We start from the raw sequence: 25,799 nt of genomic DNA, 5'->3' as shown, positions 1-25,799 counted from the left end.
TGAGCATTCAGAGGTTAGTTAACTGTTCTTAGTTGCTAGTCTGACAGGAGAGAAAAAAATTGTTTCTTACGTGCCTATGCGGTCTCTGCAGGGCTAGTAGGAGTACAGTGTACCTCTCTGTGTAACTGGCTAAAGAAACTGAGCAAGTTCTCACAGCAAGAATTTACAGGTTTATATTGAGCAGTCACTTTTTCACATGAGGAAAGTGGTCACAGCACCAAGCCTGACAGAGCTCAAGAAGTGTTTGGAGAATTCTCTCAGACATGTGATATGACTCTTGGGATGTCCTGTGTAGGGCCAAGAATGGGATTTGATGATCCTTTTGGGTCCCTTCCAAATCAGCATATGCTATGAGTCTGTGATATAATTACTTCTCTAGGAGGAAGACAGTTAGGAGTTAAAGTGAAGACAATTAGTTTTCCAACTATAGATATTAACAGAAAAATATCCATTCACAATAAAGAGCTGTTGAATGCATTGAGTCCAAATTTTTAATTCAAATCCTACATCAGCAGACTACAGCAGGGATAGAAGACACAAAGTGGACGTACTAGTGTTTCATCTAGCCTTACCTTTTGAATGCATTAGAGTAGTAGGTGAAATCGCTCTGAAATAACCATTACGGTATTCTGCAGAACCTTGATGTCCATATATAAAAAGTCTTAATTACAGCATTAGAAAGCAAGAATTATTTAGGAACATTCCCTTCATCCCAGAAGAAATTCCAAGGAGCAACAGAGGAGACTGTCTTTAAGTCACTACTACATTATATACACACGATAAAAATTATGCCTCTATAAATAGCACATCATATTTTAGAATAAATGTTTTAAGTATTTCTACTTAAAAGATATTTCACCAGCATAAATGTTATAAGCATGCCTGGGTTTGGATCAATATGTTAGGGAAAACTTCAGTAAGATATATTTAGTTTGCTAACACTTGATCACATATCTTATATTCTGCACTGTATATTGTTTTGAAGTAACTTTACAGAAATTCATAGATTATAAAAACTTCAGCCATTGATGAAAGCTTATTCAAATCATGAATATTTCAAGATAATTTAAATATTTGAATAAGAATTATTTTATTTCTTGAAACATTTTTTCCTTTCATCAATGTCTTCCTGTTGCCCTGTCCACTTGCAGATTTTTTCTATGTATGTCTTTATTTTTGGTGGGAGGGATCTGAACAGTCTAGTCCTGCAAGCCTAAGTCTATGTCTAATCTAGGTAGTGCATAGTTTTCTTTTGTAGACTCCAAAAACACACAAGTCTTAAGGCAAATAATACAATTTTTTAATTTACTTTAGGATGTTTTTATGTTAGACATCAAGAATGTAAAAGTTCATTTGCCCAAGTTAAGTGGTCTACTGAATTTGTATTCTATGGTCAGATTGATGACTTAGATTTTTTTCCCTTTGTTTCTTTGTTATTTGTTTGTTTTGCTCCTTCATTTGTTTGGTTTTTGGTTTTGTTTTATTTTTCAAGTCAGATACACTCAATTTAAAAGAAATAATTGATCAGTGCCTTAGAAAAATGTCATTCTGGTCACAGCATAATTGTAAGTATTGTTGAGGGCTGCTATGTGATGTTTCCTGCTATTGCAGAAGGACTGTAGGTTTTTAAACTGGTTCCAGCAACCTATGGTTAACAAAGAAGTAAAATATGAAAGAGATTACTGTAGAAAAGGTGAGAATTAATCATTCACCTAATCCTTCATATGCATGTGCTAGAATAAATTCCAAACGTAATTATTTTCACAACCATCAGCAAGTCAAATCAAGGAGTGCTCTGTTGAATTCTTATATGTACAACAGTAGGAAGAATAAATATCCCTGCTATTTGATCAAATTCCTTTTAATCTAATGAATGAAGGAATCAGCTATCCAAAAGGTGTCTTTTAGAAATGTGACTGTTTAATTACACAGCATTTGTGGCCATTGATCTTTTAAGACTGGCCTTAAAATCTAATCTATTCATTCAGTGGTAGTTTAAATGTTTTCCTTAATATTCAAACAAATAAAAAAATAAAAAGTCTGGAAATAATGAGTGTTTGCTCAACATGCTGCATGAACTTCTTGGTTAAAGTCAAGTTTGTTTTAATAAAAACTGAATATATGCTGAATATTGATATATAGATTCAGACCACAAATGTCAATGAATCTCTATCTATCTGTCTATCTATCTATCTATCTATCTATCTATCTATCTATCTATCTATCTATCTATCTATCTATCTCTCCAAATCTAGAGATTAAAATTATTTTTTTCAGTAAAAATCTTGTTTTGTGCAATCAATATTTTAATAATGTCATCTAGCACCTTGAATTAGAATATATGGAACAGGTCAGCATCACTCATTTTGTAAGCTTTTAATTTATTGCTATACCAAGATGGTGGAATATGTATGAGAATATAAGCTTACTTTTAACCAACATCTCCTTTTCTGAAGCCACTCTATCATGTCTTTTCAAGTGTTAAAAGTTCTTGGCAGCTGAAATAACTGCAAAGGGGACTAGAGAACAATTGACTGTCTTTTGTACTTCTCTATAAATTAAAAGATTTAATTTTAAAAATTAAAATCTTAAAAATTAAGTACTTCTCTGATAAATTAAAAGATGAGAATCAGACTAGCAGAGAAGAAAATATATTCTTCCAAGTAGCATATTGTATTTTACAGGTCCAGTTTAGGATCTTTCATGCAATTTGATTTTTAATGCGGCTCTTCAGTGCAAGTCTTTTCGTTTTCCCCATGTTAAAGCAGGTCTTAATCATAAACATGCCATTTTTAATTTAGCAGGTCCTGATCCTGTCAGTATATCTGTACAACTTACTAGTTGTTGACAAGAATCTGACCTCTCTGCAGTAACTCATTGAGATAAAGGTATTTTCTAGGCTGGTGCCTGAAGCATGAAGTTTTGAAAGGGACAGCTTGGATTTTGATATACACCATCATCAAAATGGAAAGAACAATTCACTCCAGCTTGACGTTTGTAATATAATAATGCATAATGTGTTTCCGTTAGCTGCTTGGGGGTGGGAGGAATTAAAAAAAGAAAGCCTGATGACTTTTGATCCAGCTGTCAAGACGTTCTTGTATTGCCCAGTTCTCAGCTTTTGGAAATGGACACTAATAGGCATTCGCATTGTCAGATATGCCAGCAAGGATTTTATTTCAGCCAGCAATGGCAGTGATGTTTGGACAGAAATTGAGGTAATCATAGGCATGGATATAATTGTGTAAGTAAAGCATATTTGTCTTATGCCACAGTAAAGTCAAGAAAGTGTTTAGCAAACAGTAAGTGGAAGAAAGTCAGGAGAGGGTTATCACTCTTGACATTGATGTGTTATCTTTTGTACTGCATAGCAGAAGCTGAGCTCTGAAAAACATACACTTAAGAAATCTTTGGGGTTTTTTTTGATTGCTTGGAATTGACATTTAACATGTTTTCCCTGTATTACCAACTCTTCACATATTACCTAGTTTAATAATGTATTTCAGAGTCTCTGAATATTTCCTAGTTTGTCCCCAGATACCAGAATTTTGCTTTCTCTCAAGCATTCTTTTGATTTTTGGACCTGTTCTAACTAAACCAATTTTCAAACTACACTGCAGTAGTATTAGGAAAGATTAGAATAACAGAGATTTGCGGATTCAGAATAGTATTTGATTCTGCTTTCAACTTTCTCTTGCTTTTGGGAAGGTAGTATTGCTTCTTAGTATCAGGTATATCAAAGAAAGTCTAAGTGTTTTATGTCATTCTGATAGAATATTCTATAATTGGCATCATTAGACCAAAGAAGTACTATATACAAAATGTTACGAAAAGTATAAGCAGCTAGCAGAAAAAAATCTTTTACCTAATTATGAGAATTTTTTAAATACATAATATGCTACAATATCTAAAAGTTACATAGAAAGTTTGAAGGTTTTTGATTGATCATAGTCTGTTTAAATTTTGTATGCTATTTGACCAATGATGGAATAAGCTATATGAAAAGAATATTATTAGTACTGCTGTGCAGCCACTGTATAAGCTGCTCCTGTAACTCAGAAAAATACATACAAGTAATTTTATTCATACAGATCAGTCCTGTTACTCTCAACATACAGGAATGCTGTGTTCCAAAATACAAATTTCTTGATGATAGGAAGGGAACCTCAAATTTATATTCACAGAATTCAGCAAGTACATTGATATTTGTCAGCAATTTAGTTACTGTGTCTTTGTTAGGTGCTTATCTATTTAATAACAGTGATGTTGGAGCAGATCTTTTAAAATTTTATTTTCTATTCAAGAGTGAGAAGGGTGAGAAAATGCAGAAATAAGCAGCATTTTGCTTTAGTTGCATCTGAACACTGGATTCACAAATTAGTGAACAGCAATCTATCTACGGTACTTTGAATTATTGAGATGACTCATTACACTTAATGCTGAAAAAAACAGTTTGTGTGGATGTACATCACAGCTATTTAGTACCTATACTCAAAGGAACTCAGACACGAATACATTTATGGTACTGTGGGATACCGACTGATTGACCAAAAGAATGATACTAATTAACCTGCAGCAAAACCCGAACCATTGAAGTTAATGACTATATCTTCATGATTATTTGGACCACTACAGCTCCTCATAGTGACCACACATGAAACTAGTAGCAGCCATGTGAAGTCACCATAACATCATTTGAAAGTGGACTATATTGAAAGAATATCAAAATTTGTAAATTCTGTGATAGAAATTCCTGAAAATTTTGAAAGCACGTTTAGATTTTTTCCAAAATTATACATTTCAGTACAAAAAGTAACTACTTCAGGGAGGTCCCATTGTTTGCAACTATTAAATAATTCTTTATTTGCTAATTTGAAAATTTTTTGTTTGATACCTCTTGCATCATTTGTTTTGAAGATTTGATGGTTTTAACTCAGAATTAGAATGGCTTGTCATTAGCTTAATTCCTGATAAAAGTGAAATATAGTAAAACTCAAGGGCACAGAACAAACAAGGAACATTCAGGACCACAGAATTTAATTCCAAGAAAGAAAAAAAATTGGCACAGCAATCCCAATTTATTGTGAAACTATAAAATCTATTTCAGACTTCCATGTGCTTTATTAGGGAAAATATATTTACTTCAGCTAAAATTTGAGCTGGAATTGTGTGAAATTTTATTTGTGCATTCAATATTTGTAAAGCATTTATGTTTGAGTGATGAAAAGTACATTTCTCTCTCCACTTTCTTCACAAGGATAAGAAAAGATTAAAAAAAAAACAATAAAGAAAAACGAGGAAACAAACAGAGCTCAGGCTTTTTAACAAACTAAAATCACAATGCTGCTTTGGAGACTCGAAAAATGTGTAATGTGTCACAGCAATGTGACCTACTAACTGGTACTGTTACAGTGTATAATCTTTGTGCTTCAGCCATACCACTTTGTATTCTGCACAACAGTTCTGAAAACTTACGTGTTTTAAACAAAATTTCAGTATATTGTTGAAATGAATTTTTAATTAATGTTTTCATAAAAACCCATAATTCTGTGGAAAGAATTCATTAAGGCAGAGAATATCAATGAAGACCTGCTGTCCACTTATGTATGTTTTCTCAATCTTGGTCTTTACTTTTTCCAGCTGTAGGCCTTGCTGCCTGTCCAGAACCAGTAATTCCTAGCAATGGGATCAAATCAGGAGATAGATATATGGTGAATGATGTTTTGTCATTTCAGTGTGAGCCGGGATATACATTACAGGTATTGCTTTCTTTCTTTTTTATGTTGAAAACCACACTGTGGAATGATTTCAATAAAATGCCAAGAGGCCTGCCCAAAATGTATTTGTAATGAAGAGTCTGTAGTGTATACATAGAGATCATTTAGGTAGAGCCTATACGAGTGCTCCCAAATTATAAAGCTACAAATGTGTAGCATTTCTTTCCCTCGATAAATCTGGCAAATATTGTCTCACATCAACAAACATTGAACAGTAAAAGCCATCAAAATGGACATTGAAATACCATGGATAAAATGTTTTCTCTAGAAAATAGTTATAGCACTATACTACAGAGTGCTGTGCTTTCCTTTTGGAGGATTGATTTGTCTAGGTAAAATTTTAATGTAGAAATACATTGTGGGATTACATATTCTGCTCAGAATTGTGGAATTTAATTTCTAAAGCAAATTTTATTAATGCTAAGTCTACTCTTACAAGTTTTTAATGGAAATGTATTAGGAATTAGTTCATAGATTGGGGATGTTCTCTGTTCACACACTGGTTTAGTTTCCCATGGTAGACATATCACTGAGCTGCTCGTTGTAAATGTTTCAGCACTCTGTAAATCTAAGGCTAAAAGCTTCTTTTCTTTCCTCATTAGTTTCCCTAATTTGTTTATATATAATCCACCACTTGTAAAATACATTGAGAACACTTGGGTTCAGAATCTTTCGGCTGTTAGTCGATCCCTCCCAAGACAGTGTAAAACCTGTATCCGAGAAAGCAAAGCACCACAACTTCTGCTCCTTAAAAGGATAAAGTTCCCCATCTGAGCACTGCCAATTCAGTGTTCCCACAACATATATAGGATATTTCCTTGGTCTCTATATATCTTACCAGTCTCCTAAAATTCTTGCAGGATTCAGACTAAGCATCTTATCTCTAGGCTGCTTGTGGGAACACATGCACATGAAACACCTCTCTCCAAGTAACCAGGAGTATGCTTACCTTTTCAGTCATGTATGGCAGGTATAGGTCACGTATTAAAATTAAATTATTCCCTTTACTTGTATTACATGACTTGAAACAACGTGCATCAGAAGTATTCCATATCCACAGGGAAAAAAAAAAAAATTATACTAGTATCCTGCTACTTAGAAAAGATTTGACTTGAGCACAACAAAGCTAACTCTCTATTCACCCTGAGCACTCATTGCTTATTTGACAGATTGTGGGTTACTTAAAATGCAGCTTATTGTTCATATATGAACTACTTAAATGTTTTTCTTTCAAAATTATTATTATTTTGAAAATACCTAATGGTACAAACCCAATAACTTTTGGACTTTTTAACTTTATTTTCGCTATTTCATCTTTCCCTTACAGTATCCTTTGTAGTTCGCATGTCAGTAAGAAAATGAGAGATTTGATAACATTTTTATGACATGGTCACTTCAGACTATCTGTCATTAAAAGTTGACACCAAAACAGATTTAGACTTTCATTTATAGACCTATTGAGCCATTAGCAGTTTTCTATTTAAAAAAAAAGTAGCATTAAACTAAGCAAATGATGAAAGGACATATTATGTGTCTATACCTATATTCCTATAGTTGAGGCAATGATATGGGAACTGAAATTTCATCTTCAGCACTATTTATTTGTCGGAATGGCATCCTGGCATGATTTTGGCCTAGCTGAAATATCACAGCAGTAATTATCACAAGCCAGAAACTACTCCTCACAGGCAGTTTGCATTGTGGCACTTTTTTAAGAGATAAATTCAGAAGAAAAAAGTTAAGGCGGTAGATATACAAATCACTGTGCATTTGCACTCAATCCCAGACAATTCCACTAGTATGGATGTAGTTTATATGTTCTTTTAGGGTTTTGGTATGCATTGAGCTGATTTTAGCAGTATTCATAGACTCAGGACAGTCTATTTCAATGCAGAATCTATCTGGAAGTCAGCCTGTAATAAACTTGATTACACAACAATAAAGGTAATTGTATTTTATTAATTGTATTTTAAGAATTTTTGGATTAAAAAAGTAATCTCTTTGTTTTTTGTTTGTTTTTTTTTGAGAAAGGTTCCTATTTTGAATATTTGTAGAAATAGAATTCTGTAGAATTCTTTATATATTTTTATTCAGTTCCGCTTTATGGGGAAAGAATCAAGATCTGCTGGTAGGGCTGTTATATATTTGCTGTTCATATAATTGCCAAGAGGTATTTTTTTAGTGCCTCATTGCTGTGATCCAGGTCACTGCTTCTGAGCTGTTATGACTGAAATACATTTAGGCAAACATCTGATTTATGGCTAAGCTTATAGCAGTGATCTGACAGGAAAAAAGTGAAAAGCTAAGCCTATACTAATGGTTTCCTATGGAGATGGAGAAACATATAATGCAATTTATTTAATATAAGAAACAGCCACATAATCTCAATCAGCTGTTTAGATTTTCATTGTGACACTAGAGATGAACAGCCATTCTCCTCCAAGGAATGATACATAGTAAGAACAGGAACTTTACTCTTATTGTCCTTTGTCAGTGATATCAAAAGTTTAACACAGGTATCAAACTTTAAACTGCTTAGATTTAGTGGGGTGACCTCTACTTGTATTGCCCATCATATTGCAGTCTCTTTTATCCCTACCTTTTTCAACTAGGAAATGCCTAAATTTTGCATATTTTAAAAAGGGCATCATTATTCTGTTTTTAGTTACATGATTAGAAATGGATACATGCTCAAGGACCAGCATCATCAACTATTCTGTCTGACTAACTGCACCTATTTTTATATATTTAAAGGGATTCTATTATTAATTTTTTTTTTAAATTTTATAGCATATTGTATCTCAACTGTATATATTCCAACTGTAAACCTTCTTCAATACATCTAAAAATCTAATTGTGGAAGCTGACATATATAAAAAGCAGTTTCACAAGCTTGTTTAAAGTGTAAAACAAAGGTCATCAATATGCAAATTTAATAGAAAAGAGTTTGAATCTTTTGAAAATATCGCTGAGAATTGCTATGCTGTATAGACTTTGCTGGAAGAAAGTACATACATATCTATATATGCAGCATGTTACTCAGGAGAAATAAAAATGGATCCAAATTAAAAAGAAATAATAATGAAAATAATGTTCTATGAGGCACAGTATGTTTGCTATTCAACAAGTATAGACCAGCATAACTTTTCAGAATTTTTTTTTCCCTCTAGCTGTGAATTTATCCTCAATCTGTAGAGAACATATTCACAGCTAGCAATAACAGCTAGCTGTGGATTAGTTTATAATTGAGGCTTACCAGAAAAGTCATAAAGCTCAAACTACTACCTGGAGATGCATAAGAAAGGTAATTGCTAGCTGTAGGATTAAGTGTCTCCCCACAGGAGGGAACTTTAAAAGACTGAAATCAGAGAGTGCTCTTCTTGGAAAGAGGCTTGAAGCTAGAGGAATCATTTAATTTTATTTTTCAAAAGATCCTTTATAGGCTATTTTACGTTTTTCCTGACTGTGGTAGTTAAATTACAGCTTCCCCCTTGACTCACATCAGAGATATGCAATCACAGAAAACTAAAAAAAATAAAATAAAACAATGCAATAATGGATTCTAGAAACAGGGAGTAAAACAGGGAATATTGCATTAATTAAATTATTCAAAACCTCATCAATTTTGCAAGCAACTAAGATGACACAGTAAGCACATGGACATTTTTTCCTTTAAAAAGGTTTTTTTAAGAAAAATATTTTTATTGAATTATCAATTTGGACTCTTTTTAGAAGAAAAAGACTAATTTATTTTTCATTCTTTTTGTGAAAACTGATCCTTTTTTTTCCTTCCAAGTAATTTTCTGGATATATTTCAGTTCGGCTTTCAGAAGATGATTCTTAAATATACTTAACAAAATTATTAACTAAAGTAGTTTTATTCCATGCAATTCTATATGAACTTTATTCAAGTTAGTGTGTAAGCATTACAAATGATGTGCGAGAAATGTCATCAAATGGATTTTCTTTTACTGCAGTTTACCTATTATTTTTCTAATTTTTATGAGATTATGACTGCTATGGACAAATAATATTTTAAAAAATCTTCATAATATATTGATAAGATGTGCTGCCTTACTAAATTTTAGACTCATAGTATGCTTGCCAGAAATAAATTAGGGATGTTAAGTAATGTGCATGAGTCTGTACATCCAAATTATTAAAACAGAAACTAAACCTTGTTCTCAGTTCTGTGTCTCAATCTTTATATCAGTTGTTCTTACTCCTGCCAGTTTATTCAGCTTTTGGATTTCAGCAGCAGAATGCATAACCTGAGTATCTTGAAGGACAGAATTGACCAAAGAAAGACTTTTTGTGCTACTGTTAAGTTTCCGGTTTGAACAGTGCCTAGGGAAAACAAAGATGGGAGCATTTTGGTCCTAGGTAGTCACCCTGAGGTATGTGGGATCAGACTGTACAAGTGACACCCATGTCTTGGTTAACTTCCTGCCACCACATGAGTCTGCTTGGTTCTTGAGATTTTTCTTAAAAATAGGCAGAGTAAATTAAACACAACAGCTAAATAAAGAGACATTCTTTATTTATATTTATTAAATAAAGAGACACTCGTATTTCTGCAGCTGTCTGCCAAGATGTTGCATGAATGCAGTGGGTCGTGTTGTGAGGCCGTGTGAGAGGTCAAGGCCTCCTGCTATTTGCTGATGACAGTCTTAGCATGGTCCACATGGAACATCTCTAGCAAGTAGATGTGGAACCAGTTCTTCTCTGTGTCTGTACTACTCATGCAGAGCAGTGGTTGATTCATTCTGGATTGCAGCATGAAAATCAAACACTATAATTTCACTGTAGCTGGAATACACTGGAATGGAAACAGGCATGTGAACTAATCAGACCATATGAGCACACATAGTTAGCAGCTTCCATCTTATAATAATACGTCTAAGAAATTTTCCAGTTACCAGAGGAAAGTTACTTTAGAACATTTATTCAATAGAAAAATGAGAACATAAAACCAGAACTATTTGAAAATAGAGTTTCATTGAAGTAATTATCATGTACTTGGCTGATATAAGAACATACACTGATTAGATTATCCAGGAGGTCCTCTGTAGCTCTGTCTTTCAGGAAAGTCCCATAAATGAGTATCTGTAATCTGATGTTTTGCCCTTTCCAAACAGGGGCGTTCTCATATTTCTTGTATGCCAGGAACAGTTCGACGCTGGAACTATCCATCTCCTCTCTGCATTGGTATGGAAACTTGTTTTCAGTTTTCTGACCATCAGTCACAAGAAACTCCTGACCTTGTCATGCCCATTATTCCTCAACTTAATTCTGCTTCATTCAAAACTTTTTTGAGTTTCCATTTGTATCTATGAAGTATGAAAAAAAAATTTAAAAAGGAAAATTTTTTATCTATATGTAGTTAAATGGTATTTAAAAAAATATTGTGAAAGTGGGTAAAGCAGAAAACCTGTATGTTAACCATTTTTGTAGCTTTCCTTGACTACACTGCTTTGAATCAGAATGAACCTTCATAAAGGAGAGGAAGTTAACAGATTCCTTTTGCAGGGTGCTCAGCTTGGAAAACTTAGGAGCCAGGCAGGTTGTGCAGGGCACCTAGGAGATTTCCTAAAGCCGGCACTAGAGAGCAGCTCTGAAGCCAAGCCTTCAGGAGTGGTGGAATGAAAAGTCTGGCTCTTTTCATCTGAGAAATGTCATCTGTTAAATGATGCTGAGTTGAAAAGTAAAGCTAAAAAGCATTTTCCTTTTAATTACATTTAGACCTTAGACAAACAGATCTGGGTTTTCTGTGTGTAGAAAATAATCTTCTGCTGTATTTTTTCTTGATTAGACAAAATTTAAGAGAGTCAAGATTCTACTGTATTTTGGTATGCTTACTTCAAGAAAAAGCAGGAAGAGAGGGGTAGAAGCACAAGTCCATCATAATGTACTATCACTTTAGTTTTGAAATACATTCTTCAATGAAAGCTTTTCATTTCAATATTCAATCAGCAAAAGCTAGTTCTATTAGTTTCATATCTAAGAGGAATTCAAAATACTGGAATGATATTGAACAACACTAATGTGAAATAATTTATAGATTCCTTGTCAAGTTCAGCCCATACATTATTTTGTATTGTCAAATTATTTTGTATTGCTTCTACAAAACAGTCACTTTTGATTGATATGAAAGCAGTACATTTCCTTCCAATAAGTTTTAGAAATGGAAAATGTATTCAAGGAGGGGTGTTTTGGGCTCTGGGCACTTTTTGTTGGTTTTTTTTTTTATGGTAACCTTATGTTTCACCTTGCATATTAAATATTGTTCCTTTTTGCAAACATTGAGCTCTTTGAATTATGAAATTGTGCTATCCTGGGAGCTAAAATATCCCTAAGAAAAGAAACAAACCATTAAAACATAACCCTTCCTCTTCTCTTGCCTCTAACACTTAAATTGTTCATTTTTATAGAATGCAAACAAAAATCAGTGCAATTATTACAACAGACAGTATCACAGTATCATAATTGTGTTATCAGATCATGTATTAATGTAATGCCTGGCATGAAGACTCATAGGCCTTAAAGTAATGACTCCTCAAGTACTAAATATAAATTACAATATTCTAATTTGATTTCTTAAAGTTATTCTTACTTCATACTGCTGTCCTAGTGTATGTGTAAACTCAGACACTTTTTTGCAGGTTGCTTCACATATTTATAGCTTTGCTGTACGTCATCCTCAATGATGCAAATGGGTTTTCAATTTCCAAACATGAATTTGCTGAATAGAAGCATACCAATAGAAAGCAAAGAATTATTCTGTTATGCAGCAAATCTATTGTCTTTCTGAATTAAAGTAAAAACTGTGGTGGAGGCGTTTGTTTCCTATTTTGTTTTTAAATTCAAGTGTACTATTTATTATATTGAGTATTAGATTTGTTGGTGCATCATGATTTGGGATCATAATTCAGTTTAATTCTAGATTTGTTCCTCTGATTGTGAAACATATCTCAACATATCACCAGACATTTTTAACAGTAATTGCGAAGCTGAGACAATGGGTTGTCCTGTCTATATGTGCAACTACACATTTGTAGTTATATTACAGTAAACATATCACCTTAAGTAAAGATTTTGCTCTAAACTGATTCCATTTTTTTTCCTCCTTCATGTGGAGTGTTTTGACTTTAATAAATTTCACTGCTTTTGGGTCATGAGAACAAAATGAAAAATCCATTTTGAATTAAGCATACGTCAAATACTAAGAAATAATATTAATAAAAGATACAGTGATTTTCTTTTTCTTCTTAATAGCTAAATGTGGTGGAACACTGACAAACATGGCTGGTGTGATCCTGAGCCCAGGTTTTCCTGGAAATTACCCCAGTAACTTAGATTGTACATGGAAAATTTTGTTGCCTATTGGATATGGTAAGTAAACTTATATTGGAAGAGCAATTATTTGTAATAATCAGATTTAAATGTATATTTTTATATATGTATATAAATTTAAATTATATTATTATAAATATTTTATTTCCAATATGACGTAGACTTTATCTAGTGAATATGTTGCAAGCCCTAACATAATTATTTGCTATATTTGAAATTAAAATGGTTGGCAATTTGAAAATGTGACTTTGCCAGAGATACTTGTTATTTACTTAGTCTGTCTCAGAAACTGATTTCAAAGCAAATGAGATCTGTGGCATGAAGAAATATCAGGTGAAATAAATAATTTGACTTCTAAATTAAATAATGGTCTTTTGTTCTCCAAGTGACTTTTTAAACAGTATTTTATGTTCTATAAAAGAAGACAAAACCTCACTTCTAGAACTACAAATTTGGTTAAAAGCATTCTCAAACTGTATTCCAAATCCTAGATTACAGCTGTCAATTTAGAATCTTTATAGGTTTACATGGAAACTGTTGTCATACAAAAAATACCTTCAGAAATAAGTAATAACTATGTTGAAAAGGTACTCATGGATAATAAGGAATCTGTAAGTACAAAACACAGTCTTTTATCATTATCAGAACTGAAAGAGGAATAAGTTTTCTTGCCGTGAAAATTCATGTCCCGTACTATAAATTCAATGCCAATGTTCAACAAGAAAATTAATTTTAAAAACTCATTACTAAGTTTACTCTTCTTATCTGATGAAATTAGTTTATTTTCCACGTTCTCCACTTCATAAGAGGGACTTTTGTAGTGAGATGTACTACTTTCATAGTATTTTACTAAGTTAATCTGTAGAACTGCTTTGCTGCTCTTTAGAATAGTGTCCTTTATCAGTGAACATGGTAAAACTGAACCACCATAATTATGGATAGCCTTAGTAGCCTTAGATATCCTTATAGATGTAGGAGAACCACAGACAGAACATCCTTTGCTAGTTTGGACATTGTCCAGCTACATTTTCAAGGTAATAGAAAAGTAATGTCATCCTAATTAGGTTATTACAATACTGCCTTTGAAAAATAGTCCTTCATATATGTCAGTGTTGCTCTTTTTCTTTAAGCTTTTCCATGTACAAAAATTTTCATTAATTAATTACACATGAGCACCTTGTATCCTGTTATTATTTCTCTCACTTCTTTGAAAGTCTCTGGTGGTGGTTATTCTACAAATAGAAAATATAATAGTTTTGTTTAATAAGGGTTTTAACACATACGAGGTGTTCATAGCACTGATCTATCATTGCCTTCAAAAATACTAGAAAGGATATTTTTTACCACCAAGTTCCTACAGTGATATTCTTCCTCAAGTATTTTTTTAAATAATCTTCATATAATATCTTCATATCAGGTTAAAAAAAAACCTAATTGATGTGATCTTTCACAAAGCACTTCTACTTTATTTTAATTTGAAGTATAAGCTTGTCTACTGAAAAGCTGTTTGTTTACATACATTCTATTGTATTAAAACAACTGTGTGCTTAAACAGTCTAACAATAAAATTGTGGGAGCTAAATGTGTACCAAAATATAGTGCTCTCTTCATTACATGAAAATATAATGTCATGTAAAAGTCATGTAAAAGAAGACACTACTAAAATTGAAATAATTTAAAATTGGGCATATATATTTTCAAGTGAGTTGTTGTGATTTTAAAATTATCACATGTAGCTGTTAATTAATTAACATTTGTGAAAATTATTACCTCAGCTTGGAATTTTCATTATTCAGAGTATTTTCAAGTGAGAGAGGAAGTGCTGTAGAGATTCAAGCAGGAAGTAACACAATTATAGTTTGACCAGATAATGATTTATTTTCTGCAGCTATCAGTTTTATTCCATGTAATTTTATGTAAGAAATTGTTTAGTGTAGAAAAATTCTTCTCTGACATATCAAATTGACACTTGCAAATTGTATAAACTTGGACTTAAGGCTTGAGGGAACACATACAATGTGTTCTCTAATTGAAATAAGCACATTTGAAACTACTTCAGGTAGCTGTCTTTAAACCTACTGTAATATTTTTAAAACAAAGGCTTTCTATACTGAATATATACAACTAGACATAGAAATTCCTTCTCAGAAATTAAATTACAATTATTCAGTTTTAAAGGTACACCACAACTCATCAGAGAATATTTCATAACAGAAAATGCTTTTATTCAAATACCTAAATAATGTTTGGACTCTATATCAATATGCCAAATTTGATTATCTGCTTGTCACTTTTGCAATTTAGATATAACACTAAGTTGCAGCTCAATTCTTTATCATTTCCATGGTGCTGACGTCCAGTCTCTGTTGGGAATCACTAGCCATCAGTATTGAAGTCAAGATGTTTCCGGGCTGCTTGGTGTTCTACCTCATCTCAGACCCTGAGAGCACTGTAAAATTAGTGACTTCATCCAAGCCAGACTAGCCATATCAAGCATCATGCAGAGATGGCTGATATTAGGACTGATATGTTCAGTGTGTACCCCTCTTTATAATACCCAGTTTATTTGGTAGGTTATTTAATTTCTCTCATAGAAAAAAAGCAAAATCTTTTTTATACCATTGATTTAATCTTAAACCACAGAGGTGAAGAAATCAGCTATAAACAAGACCGAATGAATTACCCTGGTAATCTATTACCCTGGTAATTAATCTATAGTGTTCTCTCCTGGAATGAAGAATATGTCTCTACTGCTAAGTAAGCATGTCAAGCAGAGTTAAGGCATTGATTTTTCACACTGCTTTGTTGGCTCATTCAGTAATTCTGTTTTATTCTATTACAGCTGGCTCTTCACAGTCTACCAGAGCAAAGTTAGGCCCAAAAAGTGCAGTTGTAAGGTACTTGGTACTAGGCTTCCAAACCAGGGATTCGTCCCTCATTTCTGTTTTGATATGATACATCTGCCTAGTTTAAGACTGGATTTCAGGTCCTTAGTCCACAGGAAGTAGTGCCAGAACTTCAAAACAGCTCTTCTCATGAGTTTATGTTTTACTTCCAACTGTTCAGCATGTTTTGAATGCTGACAAACCTTGTTCAAGCACCTGATTCCTGGACAGGGTTTGTGGTAAATTTTCTGAAGTCCCTGTCACCAGTCTGGAGTTCAGTGCATCTTACAGGACTGCATACAGGATAAAATGGCTTCAAAGACACACTGGCCTAAGCTATAGGGAAAAGGAGACAAATATACATGATGTGGGGCAGGAAAAATGAGGTAGAGCAGATAGTTGGAACTAGGTAAGTAATCTCCCTCAGAAAGATTATTCTGTTAGTAACCTCCCTGGGTGCCTAGCTGATCCTGAGCCCTTGTGTGAGGCCTTGGCCCAGCTACAGGGATGCGCTTAGAGTGGAAGAGTCCCCACCATTCCATGGCACAGCAGGATTTGTGGTTTGTCCCTCCCTTGAGTCTTTCTGTTTATTGGTTTAGGAATATGAAAAATCCCTGGTGTTGACTTCGTGGCTTTATGGCTTGCTTTTATTTGTCCCTTTATGTGTGGTTATGATATTTATTAGTAACCTGAAGAAAAAGAAACTCCAACTCTTGTAATACTCAGCAGCTATTTCTTTAACTTCAGCATCCCACTTTGAATAGCAACTAAAGTATAAATATAGAGCCTGTAACAACTATTATAATTTTATTTTTATTTACATGCTTTACTATTAAGCAACATGAGTTATAAAATTTTTCTTCCTTTCTCAATGCTACAGGTGCACACATTCAGTTTCTGAATTTCTCCACTGAAGCAAATCATGATTTCCTTGAAATTCAGAATGGGCCTCACCACACCAGTTCTATGATTGGCCAGTTTAGTGGAATGGAACTCCCATCACCCTTGCTAAGTACTACTCATGAAACACTTGTCCATTTTTATAGTGATCACTCAGAAAACAGGCAAGGATTTAAGTTGACATACCAAGGTAAGTATGAACTAGCACAATGATCTTTATGGTTAGAAAGGAAAAAATAAAATTTTAATTTTTTTTATTATGATTTTAGAAGATAAGCCTGTTATATATTTTATAGCATTTTAAAATCTGAAGACTGTTTAATAAATAGGTTGGACTTTTTAAAATTGAAATTTTTTTGAGTTTTAATCTTTGTTATACTGATGTAAAAGCCTGAGAAGGAGATGTCATTTGCCAAAGGTCACATAGCTGATAACACTTTCCTTTCCATTCATCTGTACTGTTATCAATTCATCCTACTAACTTTCACTGTCTTGTTTTCTCATTTATGATTCTTTTTTATTCTTTTTTCATTTTATTCTTTTTTTCATTCTCTTTTTATGATCAATGTAATGGCAAAAGTTATTTTAAATATTTAGGTGAAAAATTTTATCATTTCCTATGTTATGTATTTGCAGTCTAGACTCCTATGAAAATCACCAGGAAATGAAAAAACACCAGATAATACATTCAATATCCATTTTCAAACACATACAATCAGTATTTGAAAATGTGAACTTTTTGTGGTCCTTTACTGTTGGCTTTTTTCTTCATCTTCATTGTTTCTTTGCTTGTTTGATTTACCATTAGTGAAATAAAACATCATTAGTTTGTGCATATTTCTAAACTGTTAAAATAGTCTGATTGTCAACAGCTGAGCACCATTACAGGTTCTGAACAGTTTAACAAAATTGAATGGCTGGTTTAATTTTCAGATATCTGTGAGGGATTTCATGCCACCTCTTTCTAGAATCTTAATTTGAGTAACTTAATCATGTGTTGGGGGATAACACCAGTGGGCTGTTAAACACCACACAACTACTTGCTCACTTCCTACCCACCCAGGTGGGATGGGGAAAGAGGAAAGGAATACTCAAAGAAAGCTTGGGGGCAAAGATAAAAAACATTGTTTAACAGGTGAAGGAAGCATAAGGCAAAGAAAGAGAAGGAAAATAGAATGATGCAAAGACAATCACTCGCCACCTCCCACAGTCAGACTGATGCCCAGCCAAAGACGGCTAATGTCTCTAGTCCCCTTCTTTTGCCTTTTGTTGTTGAATGTGATTCCATGTGGTATGGATGATCTCTAGCTAATTCAGGTCATCTGCCTGGTTGTGTCCTCACTCACCCTATTGTATATTCCAAATTTATTTACTGGCAGAGCATAGTGGGAAACAGAGATGGCTTTGATGTTGTTCAGCAAAAGCCAGAACATTCATGTGTTATCAGTATTCTTTTGGCCACAAACTGGAGACAAAACAACATACGGAGCTTCTATGAAGACAGCAAACTCCATAACTTCCAGGCCCAGTATAGCATTTATTTGCATACATATGCATATATACATTTATAGTTAGGTCATATCTATGGAGTCAATGGACAGCAAGGAAATTTCTGAACACCTGAATTAGTCTGATGCTCATAAAGCATGTCCACAAAGAAATCATAACTCCCTGTCTTCTGTAGAATTTTGTTCTGTTACATAGTCTTACAATATTCTCATATCACACCCACCTAACATTAGTTTCCTTCTGACCAGTCAAAAATATGTGATTGTCATATGTGATTGTCAAGTTACAGAAATGACAAGTCAAATACAAAGCCACGTGATATATTTTCTATGTATTCTCCAGTATTCTTTGTTCTGGTTCTATTTAGTGTGTTTTTCCTTGCCGTAACAAGCTCTTCCTCACTAACAGCATTTTCTACCCTGAAACTAGTAGTTAAATCTCACTTTGATTGTAGACTGTATAACATGTTCTTCTACAGGCAGTGCCATAGCTTAGTCAACAAACGCATAGTTTTATTACTCTTTTCTTCTATTCTTCTCTTTCTTACTTAGTCCAGTAGGACTATTTGGTCTGCTCTGAAGTCAATGGGAATGTGATGAAGAAGGCATGATACAATAGGAACTGCAATTTTTCTGTTCATTCTAATCATCTCTTCTGAAAATCAGTTGCTTTTTAGATAAATTGCATGCTTTCTACTTCTCCCACTTGCAACTTGTTAACTGTCATCAAATATATGATCATGACTGTCTCAATGGCAGTGTTAATTTTCATCCTATTATGTAAACATAGGAAAAGCAATTCACTTAAAACCAGAGCAAGGTATTATGAAATATTACATTTTTGCATTACATGGGCCTTAAAATACTTTTCAAGTGATGAAGATTGTGTTAGTAGTATTCTCAAAATGAAATGTCAAAAAAGCAGTATTCATTGAAATTCAGAAACTTGTAGTAGTACTTTCCAAGTACTTATAAAAAAAATCCAGAAAAAATATTAAATTCTCAATAGTGATAATTTGATAAGACTTTTCATAGCTAAGTTATTTGTCTAATAGTTATAATAGTAGAACAAAAAAAATATCAGAACCAAGAAAAAAATACAGTTAAATTAACTGACATTTGGGTCATTCTAATTTCAACTAAAAATTATAACTAGTATTTATCTCGTTTCACAAAATGTGTAGTTATGGGTATATTTGCACTATCAAATGCATATACATTCATCCACTTTTATGCTTCCTGTGAGTAAGAATCAAAGCAATTTCTTCTGTAAACACTACTCATGCAGTTCATTTTTATGTATTACTCCTTACCTATAGAGACAGTATTTTGGTGTGGGTGTGTGTATGTGTGTGCATATATATCTGTATGTTAAAAAATGTATGGGTTTAAAACATTTAAAAAACCTGACAACATAATCCACGTCAATAAAAAAATCAAGTGCTGGAAAAATGAATTATTCTAAAAGGTATTTATCATACAAAGTATATGTTGGTTTTGAAAGCTGACTTTTCCTATTCCACATCTCTTGTCCTTAATACTTAGATATCTTTTCTGATGGATTATCTCTGGATTTTCAGGCTCTTTTTAAATATTCTATTTCTCAATTACTCTCTCTTCTCTTAGACTATATGCAATTGCTGAAACTCAACTTAAAAAATAATTCTTCATTTCTCCAATGTTACTTTTTCCTTCTTTCTTCCCTATTAGAAGTTTTCCTTTCAGTAGCTCAAATGGCATATAAGTCTTAGCCTGATTTGTTTGGATGATGGAATTTAGCATCACTTTGTTGTCTGGCTGTCACCCTTTTGGGAATACCTTTTTTTACACAATTTTGTAACCATTATCCAATTTCAGTCAAATTTCGCTGTTCTGAAATAAAGCCCTTGTTTAGAAGAAAGATGCAACATTACTCCACAGATACCAATTCAGTTTGGCCTGTTTCCTATCCAGTTAGAATACTCTTTGTCACAACTCAATTTAATATGCAATGTCTTCCCTAACTGCTATTCATGGGATATAAATGTGGGAGGGAGATAAAATATGATAATTTAGTATGAATGTCACATTCAAAATCTTCTTATGGGCAAAAGAGATACTGTGGAAAATACTATGGAAAGCTAAGAATTTATTTTTAGTCCAATTGATGCTGACACAGTTAAGTTGTCTACTTTTGTCATTTCTAGAAATGAATGTGCAAAGCAAAGCAAATGATGCTGAGATCCTGACATCTTTATACATTTAACCAGATGGGTGTTTTTCAGAGTTCATCTAACTGATCTCATTTTAGGATGTCCTAAAATACTATAATTATGGGAAAAAAAAAAATTATAAATAAAATAAGCATTACTTTTCTAATACTGAAATTAATTTAATTTATCTTTAAAAAAAAAGAAGAGTAGGCAAAAAGTATGTAGTTACAGTCACATTTGCCAAATCCATTCTAGTTGTCTTAGTGAATGTGTTACATATTAGGAGTGCCCACAAAATTGCATAGCTTAATTCTAATCTGATCTGTTACATTCAAATTACATTTAAAGGGATTTAAGATTAAATTCAGGGGTTTTACTGTATGGTACTAAACTCAGTCCAATTCAAGGACTGATTTTTTTAAGTGAAAATAATTGCCTTTTCTGTCAACCAGAATACAATACATAAGGGCACTAAGGTAGCAGACTTTTTTCCAGGTAAATACCGTTTTTGTAGATACCAATCTAAAAATAAAGAGAGGTGGGTGATGGCTATGCTTATTCAATCATGCTTGCATGCTATAAAAAAAATGAATTTTTCTAGAGATCTTGGGATTTTATGAAGGATAAGGTTCTTTGATAACCTCTCATCTCAAGGGAAAGCAAAGAATATGAACATTGTAGAGTGAATTATGAAACTAATAATGCTATTTTTCAATTTTTCTACTGATTTTCTGAAGGCTGGAAAATGGCTATGAGATTGAATCTTAATATAGCTTGGGATTGTATATTATTTTTAGGAAGAAGAAAAGTGAATGCACACTGAGAACTGTAAAATATTTTCTACCCATACTTGTAGAGATCTAGTGCTGGGCCTTAATTCTCACAGCACAGGATTTGAAAATATAACCTAAATACTGTGTATTTCTGAATGCATTAAAAAGCTTTGTCTCCTTAGCAGAACCCTGGGGGAATTACAGCTCTCAGTACCATTGCTGATCATATCCTTATTGTTTCATACTCTGATATTTTCATTTTCTCTTTTCCCTTCAGCTTTGCAATTGCAATGCATAGGGAATGGTGGGTATTCCATTATGTTAAAGATGGATTGCTGAATTTCTGTGTGTTGTGGAACCTTTTGTTTCACTTGTAGAAAGAAGTTCACAGTGATTGCCTGTTGAACTACTGGAAGAAGTTAGAATTTTTTATTTTTTTTTTTTCCAAGATAATGAAATGATTTTAAAAGTGCCTGACTTTTTAAAGAGCAACATTTAAGTTTAATTACATTTTTTCTGCTGTTGAAATAACTTTCATACTGTTTAGTTAAAAAAGAGAAGCATTGAGAAAGGCTGTCTCTTGTTATGAGTGTTATAGTCTTGTCACCTATGTAAAATAGCAAGGAGAGGAAACAACCACAAATACTTAGAACATTTCTATACCTCATTTGACTGGTGTTCTTGAGGTTCTGAGACCCCCATATATGTCAAATCTCGATATCTGAGATATAAACAGTCTCTGTACACTGAGTCTGAGAAGCACAGTAACAGAAGTTTGATTGGCAAGCCATTACGCCAGCTAGAAAAAATGTTTTTAAGGCCTTTGAGAGATTAATAACAGAATTTAGTGTACCGAAGAACACAGTCTAATGGGTTATAAGACGTATTTGTGGGTTTTAATTCCTGTACATATTATTGTTTTCTCAGCTGTTAATATTTCTGGAACATCTTTTTTTCCCCCCAAATATCTCTCCCTTTAGGACTAGAGCTTCTTTAAGGAAGCAGAATAAATTTTTGATTTGTGTATTTTTTTGCTGTGGAAGTCCTAGTTCCTATTATTGGAACTATAACACTATTTTCAGTCTGCTCTAAATTTCAATAAAAGATAAAGCTAAATATGAAGTAAGAATTTTTCTCTCATATATTTGAGAGTTTGAACAGTATGTTCCAGAACATACTCAGCAAAAATTTCTAATTTCCCTCCCTTTCTTCCATAAACACTCATGTACATACAAAAAATGATTTAAATATGTTAAATCTGATGGCCTTTATCTGGGAAAAAAGATGATTATGAAGGAACTTCTGAGTCATAGGAATCACAGAATGAAAAGGGCATTGTTGAAAAGTTACTGTATTTCTAAAATGGTTTCAAATTATGTCCTAGGGTAGGAATGCTAAAGGAAATGAAACAGAATTTTTTGAGGGCCTTGTAGCAAATTGTTTTCTAAATCATTAAGTTATGTCTTGTGATGTCATGACTAAGTCATGATATCTAAAAAGATTATGTTCTTTGGTGCCTACAACAATAAACTGAGGTTCCAGATTGCCAGTCCTATCCTGGGCTGCAATCTGCATCCTGGGCTTCCATAAAAAGAGGCATTGCCAGCAGATCAAAGGGGGAGATTCTCTCCCCCTGCTTCACTCTCTGGAGACTCCACCTGGAGAGCTGCATTCAGCTCTGGTGCTTCAGGCACAAACCAGGCACATCCCTGTTAAAGTGGGTCTGGAGGAAGACTAGAAAGTAAACAGCAGACTGGAGCACCTCTGCTGTGAAGAGAGGATGAAAGAGTTGGGGTTCAGCCTAAATGAGAAGTTTCAGAAAGTCCTTATTGTGGCCCTTAAGTGAGAAAGGTCAGCAGTTTTAAATCAAAAGATGGTAGACTTAGATTGGACATAAGGAACATAAGATGAGGGTGGTAAGACACTGAAACAAGAAAATTTGTGAATGCCCAATCCCTGAAGGAAAAAAGTAAAGTAACACCTAAAGAAAATGGGCCACTGGAGCTTTTGCACATTTGCAGGCCATGAATTCCCCTGGGGAATGGCCCGTATAACATGTATATCACCGGCTGCTAAAAGAAACACCTCACCCAATATGAGGCACGGAATTTCATTTGGCACTGAATGTGGCAGCTGAGAATTGTGAAACTTTGCTGATTTTCCAGGATGAGCTGGGTAAGACCAGCAAGAAGAAAAACCCCTGCCTTCCTCAAAAGCTGCTTTGAACAAATGTCACTCTGGACTGCATCTACGTGCCCCAGAGTAATCCCTACAAGATTTTTCATGTAGTGCTTGAATTCGTATGAATTCAAGCACTACTCTGAACCAGCAAAGCCAACTACTCAAAACAGAGGGAAAAGAGCACCTCAGACCTTCTTCCATCCTCACCCTCCATTTCAACATGGAAATGGAGTCAGTCGGTTGGAGGGAAAACCCGGACTGGATTTCTCCCGGACTACGGAATGGAGTCAGTGAAAGCTCAACCTTCTGCTCCCACTGTTTTTTTCTGGTCTAGGCTGATTGTAGTTACACTGATTAAATCTCCCCACCTGCAGACATGTAACCTGCTTATCAGCTCTCTCCACTTCAAAGTGAGGTTAGATGACACTTCTAGCAGTCTGATCTACTGAAATATATTGATACCCATGGCAGGGAAGTTGGAACTAGATCAACATTAAAAGGCGTTTCCAAAAAAACTCATGGTGGTCCAGTGTAGTCTGAGAAGTGGATTTTTTATTGAGTCAGTAGTTATACACACCATGATACTGGAGGAATATACAAGAAGCCTAAATTAAAGTTTTAAGTGAGCTAATTGTGAGCTTTCCTAGCATTTGAGTGATTGCATGCCCAATTATATGCTAATACCATTTTTTTGTAAAGCAATTATTTCCATGTTTAAGTGTTACAGAAATATGTGACACTTGAAAAACCAATAACTCATCCTAGTGTTTATGTAAGATGGAAAGTACATTTGAACCATAACAACAAGGTAGCAGAGAATAATTTCCTCAACATTTCTGTTACGATTTACAATCTTTTCTTATCAGCAGAGAAATCTACTGCACAAATACATGCCAAATGGCTTTATGAGATAATTTTAAAATGCAAGTATTTGACTGTTGCCAATATTGGAATTAAATCTTTTTCTTTTCCTATACATTTTATTTCAGGTTCTCACTAGAGTTTTTGTCTGCAGTGAAATGGAATCTCAGTTTGTAGAGCTCAGTAGCAAATAAGTCTTTGGGCATGACACCCATAAAAAGAGCTTTCTATTGCAAGTTGTGATATCAGGATTTGTTGGCAGAATTTGTTAGTCATGACTACTGCTCTGTTAAATCAGGTGTTATTGCATGTATCAAAAGAACAAAGAAGAATATAAATTATATTTATACTAAAACCATAAAACATTTCCTGAGTGGCTTATAAATCATAGTATCATAGTATCATGGATCACCTGACCAATAATTTATGAGTCATCTATAGGATTTATACCAGAAAAGACAAGCAGAGTATGTTAAATTTTATACATTATTTTTTAAAATAACAGTCAGCAAAACAAACAGTTACACTCTGCTCATATGCAAGTGCTTTCATCGCCAACTGTCTGACCTTCAAATTTATGTTGATCTGCTTGAGACACAGGTTCTACTCTTACTAAAACAAATACCAGACCAAACCCACAAAATTTCTGTATGTGTTTTGTTTGCCTTATTTACAACAGGCAAAAAGCGTATGCATTTCTCAATAAAAAGTACAAGGATTTTCTCAATGAAGAGACTGTCTACAAATCTATGGGGCCTGATAGGACTCATTTCAGAGTCCTCAAAGAGCTGGCTGATGTAATTGCAAAACCTCTCTTGATTTTTAAGCAGTCTTGGGAGTCTGGAGAGGTCCCAGGTGACTCAAAGCTGGTGGACATTGTCCTGGTTTTCAAGAAGGGCAAGAATGAGGATCCCAGATACTGTAGCCAAATAATCTCACTTTAGTGCCCGGTAAACTTATGGAGAAGCTTATTCTGGGAGGTATTGAAAAACCCCAGAAAGACAATGCAGTTATTGGTCACAGCCAGCACAGCTTCATGAGAGGAAAGACTTGCTTATCAAACCTGGTTTCCTTTTATGACAAGGTAACCCACCTCTTGGATCAAGGGAAGTCAGCTCATGTGATCTTCTTGGATTTCAGCAAAGCTTTTGATACTGTTTCTTAGAAGATCCTTCTGGACAAAATGTCCAGCACACAGCTGGATAAACGCATCATATGATGGGTGAGCAACTGGCTCATGGTTTGGGCACAAAGGGTGACTGACAGGGATGACATCAGACTGGTGACCTGTCACTAGTGGGGTTCACAGGACTCTATCTTAGGACATGTGCTCTCCCACAATTTGGTAGGTGACCTGGAGGCAGGACTA

At 33.9% G+C, this 25,799-nt stretch overlaps 1 protein-coding gene across 1 annotated transcript in view; it reads left to right on the top strand.

Annotated features, from left to right (window-relative positions):
• CSMD1 (CUB and Sushi multiple domains 1) overlaps positions 1-25,799 on the top strand; it is a 1,087,660-nt gene that overhangs the window by 948,146 nt on the left and 113,715 nt on the right. Inside the window, exons 38-41 of the mRNA XM_058836707.1 lie at positions 5,641-5,759; positions 10,916-10,985; positions 13,053-13,169; positions 16,896-17,105. Of these exons, the coding sequence (XP_058692690.1) occupies positions 5,641-5,759; positions 10,916-10,985; positions 13,053-13,169; positions 16,896-17,105 (516 nt within the window). The remainder of the gene's footprint in view (positions 1-5,640; positions 5,760-10,915; positions 10,986-13,052; positions 13,170-16,895; positions 17,106-25,799) is intronic.

This window comes from Poecile atricapillus, chromosome 3 (assembly GCF_030490865.1).
Source record: "Poecile atricapillus isolate bPoeAtr1 chromosome 3, bPoeAtr1.hap1, whole genome shotgun sequence".
Lineage (NCBI taxonomy): Eukaryota > Metazoa > Chordata > Aves > Passeriformes > Paridae > Poecile > Poecile atricapillus.
Note: the sequence above shows the minus strand (reverse complement) of the source record. Positions and strands in the feature narration are given on the sequence as shown.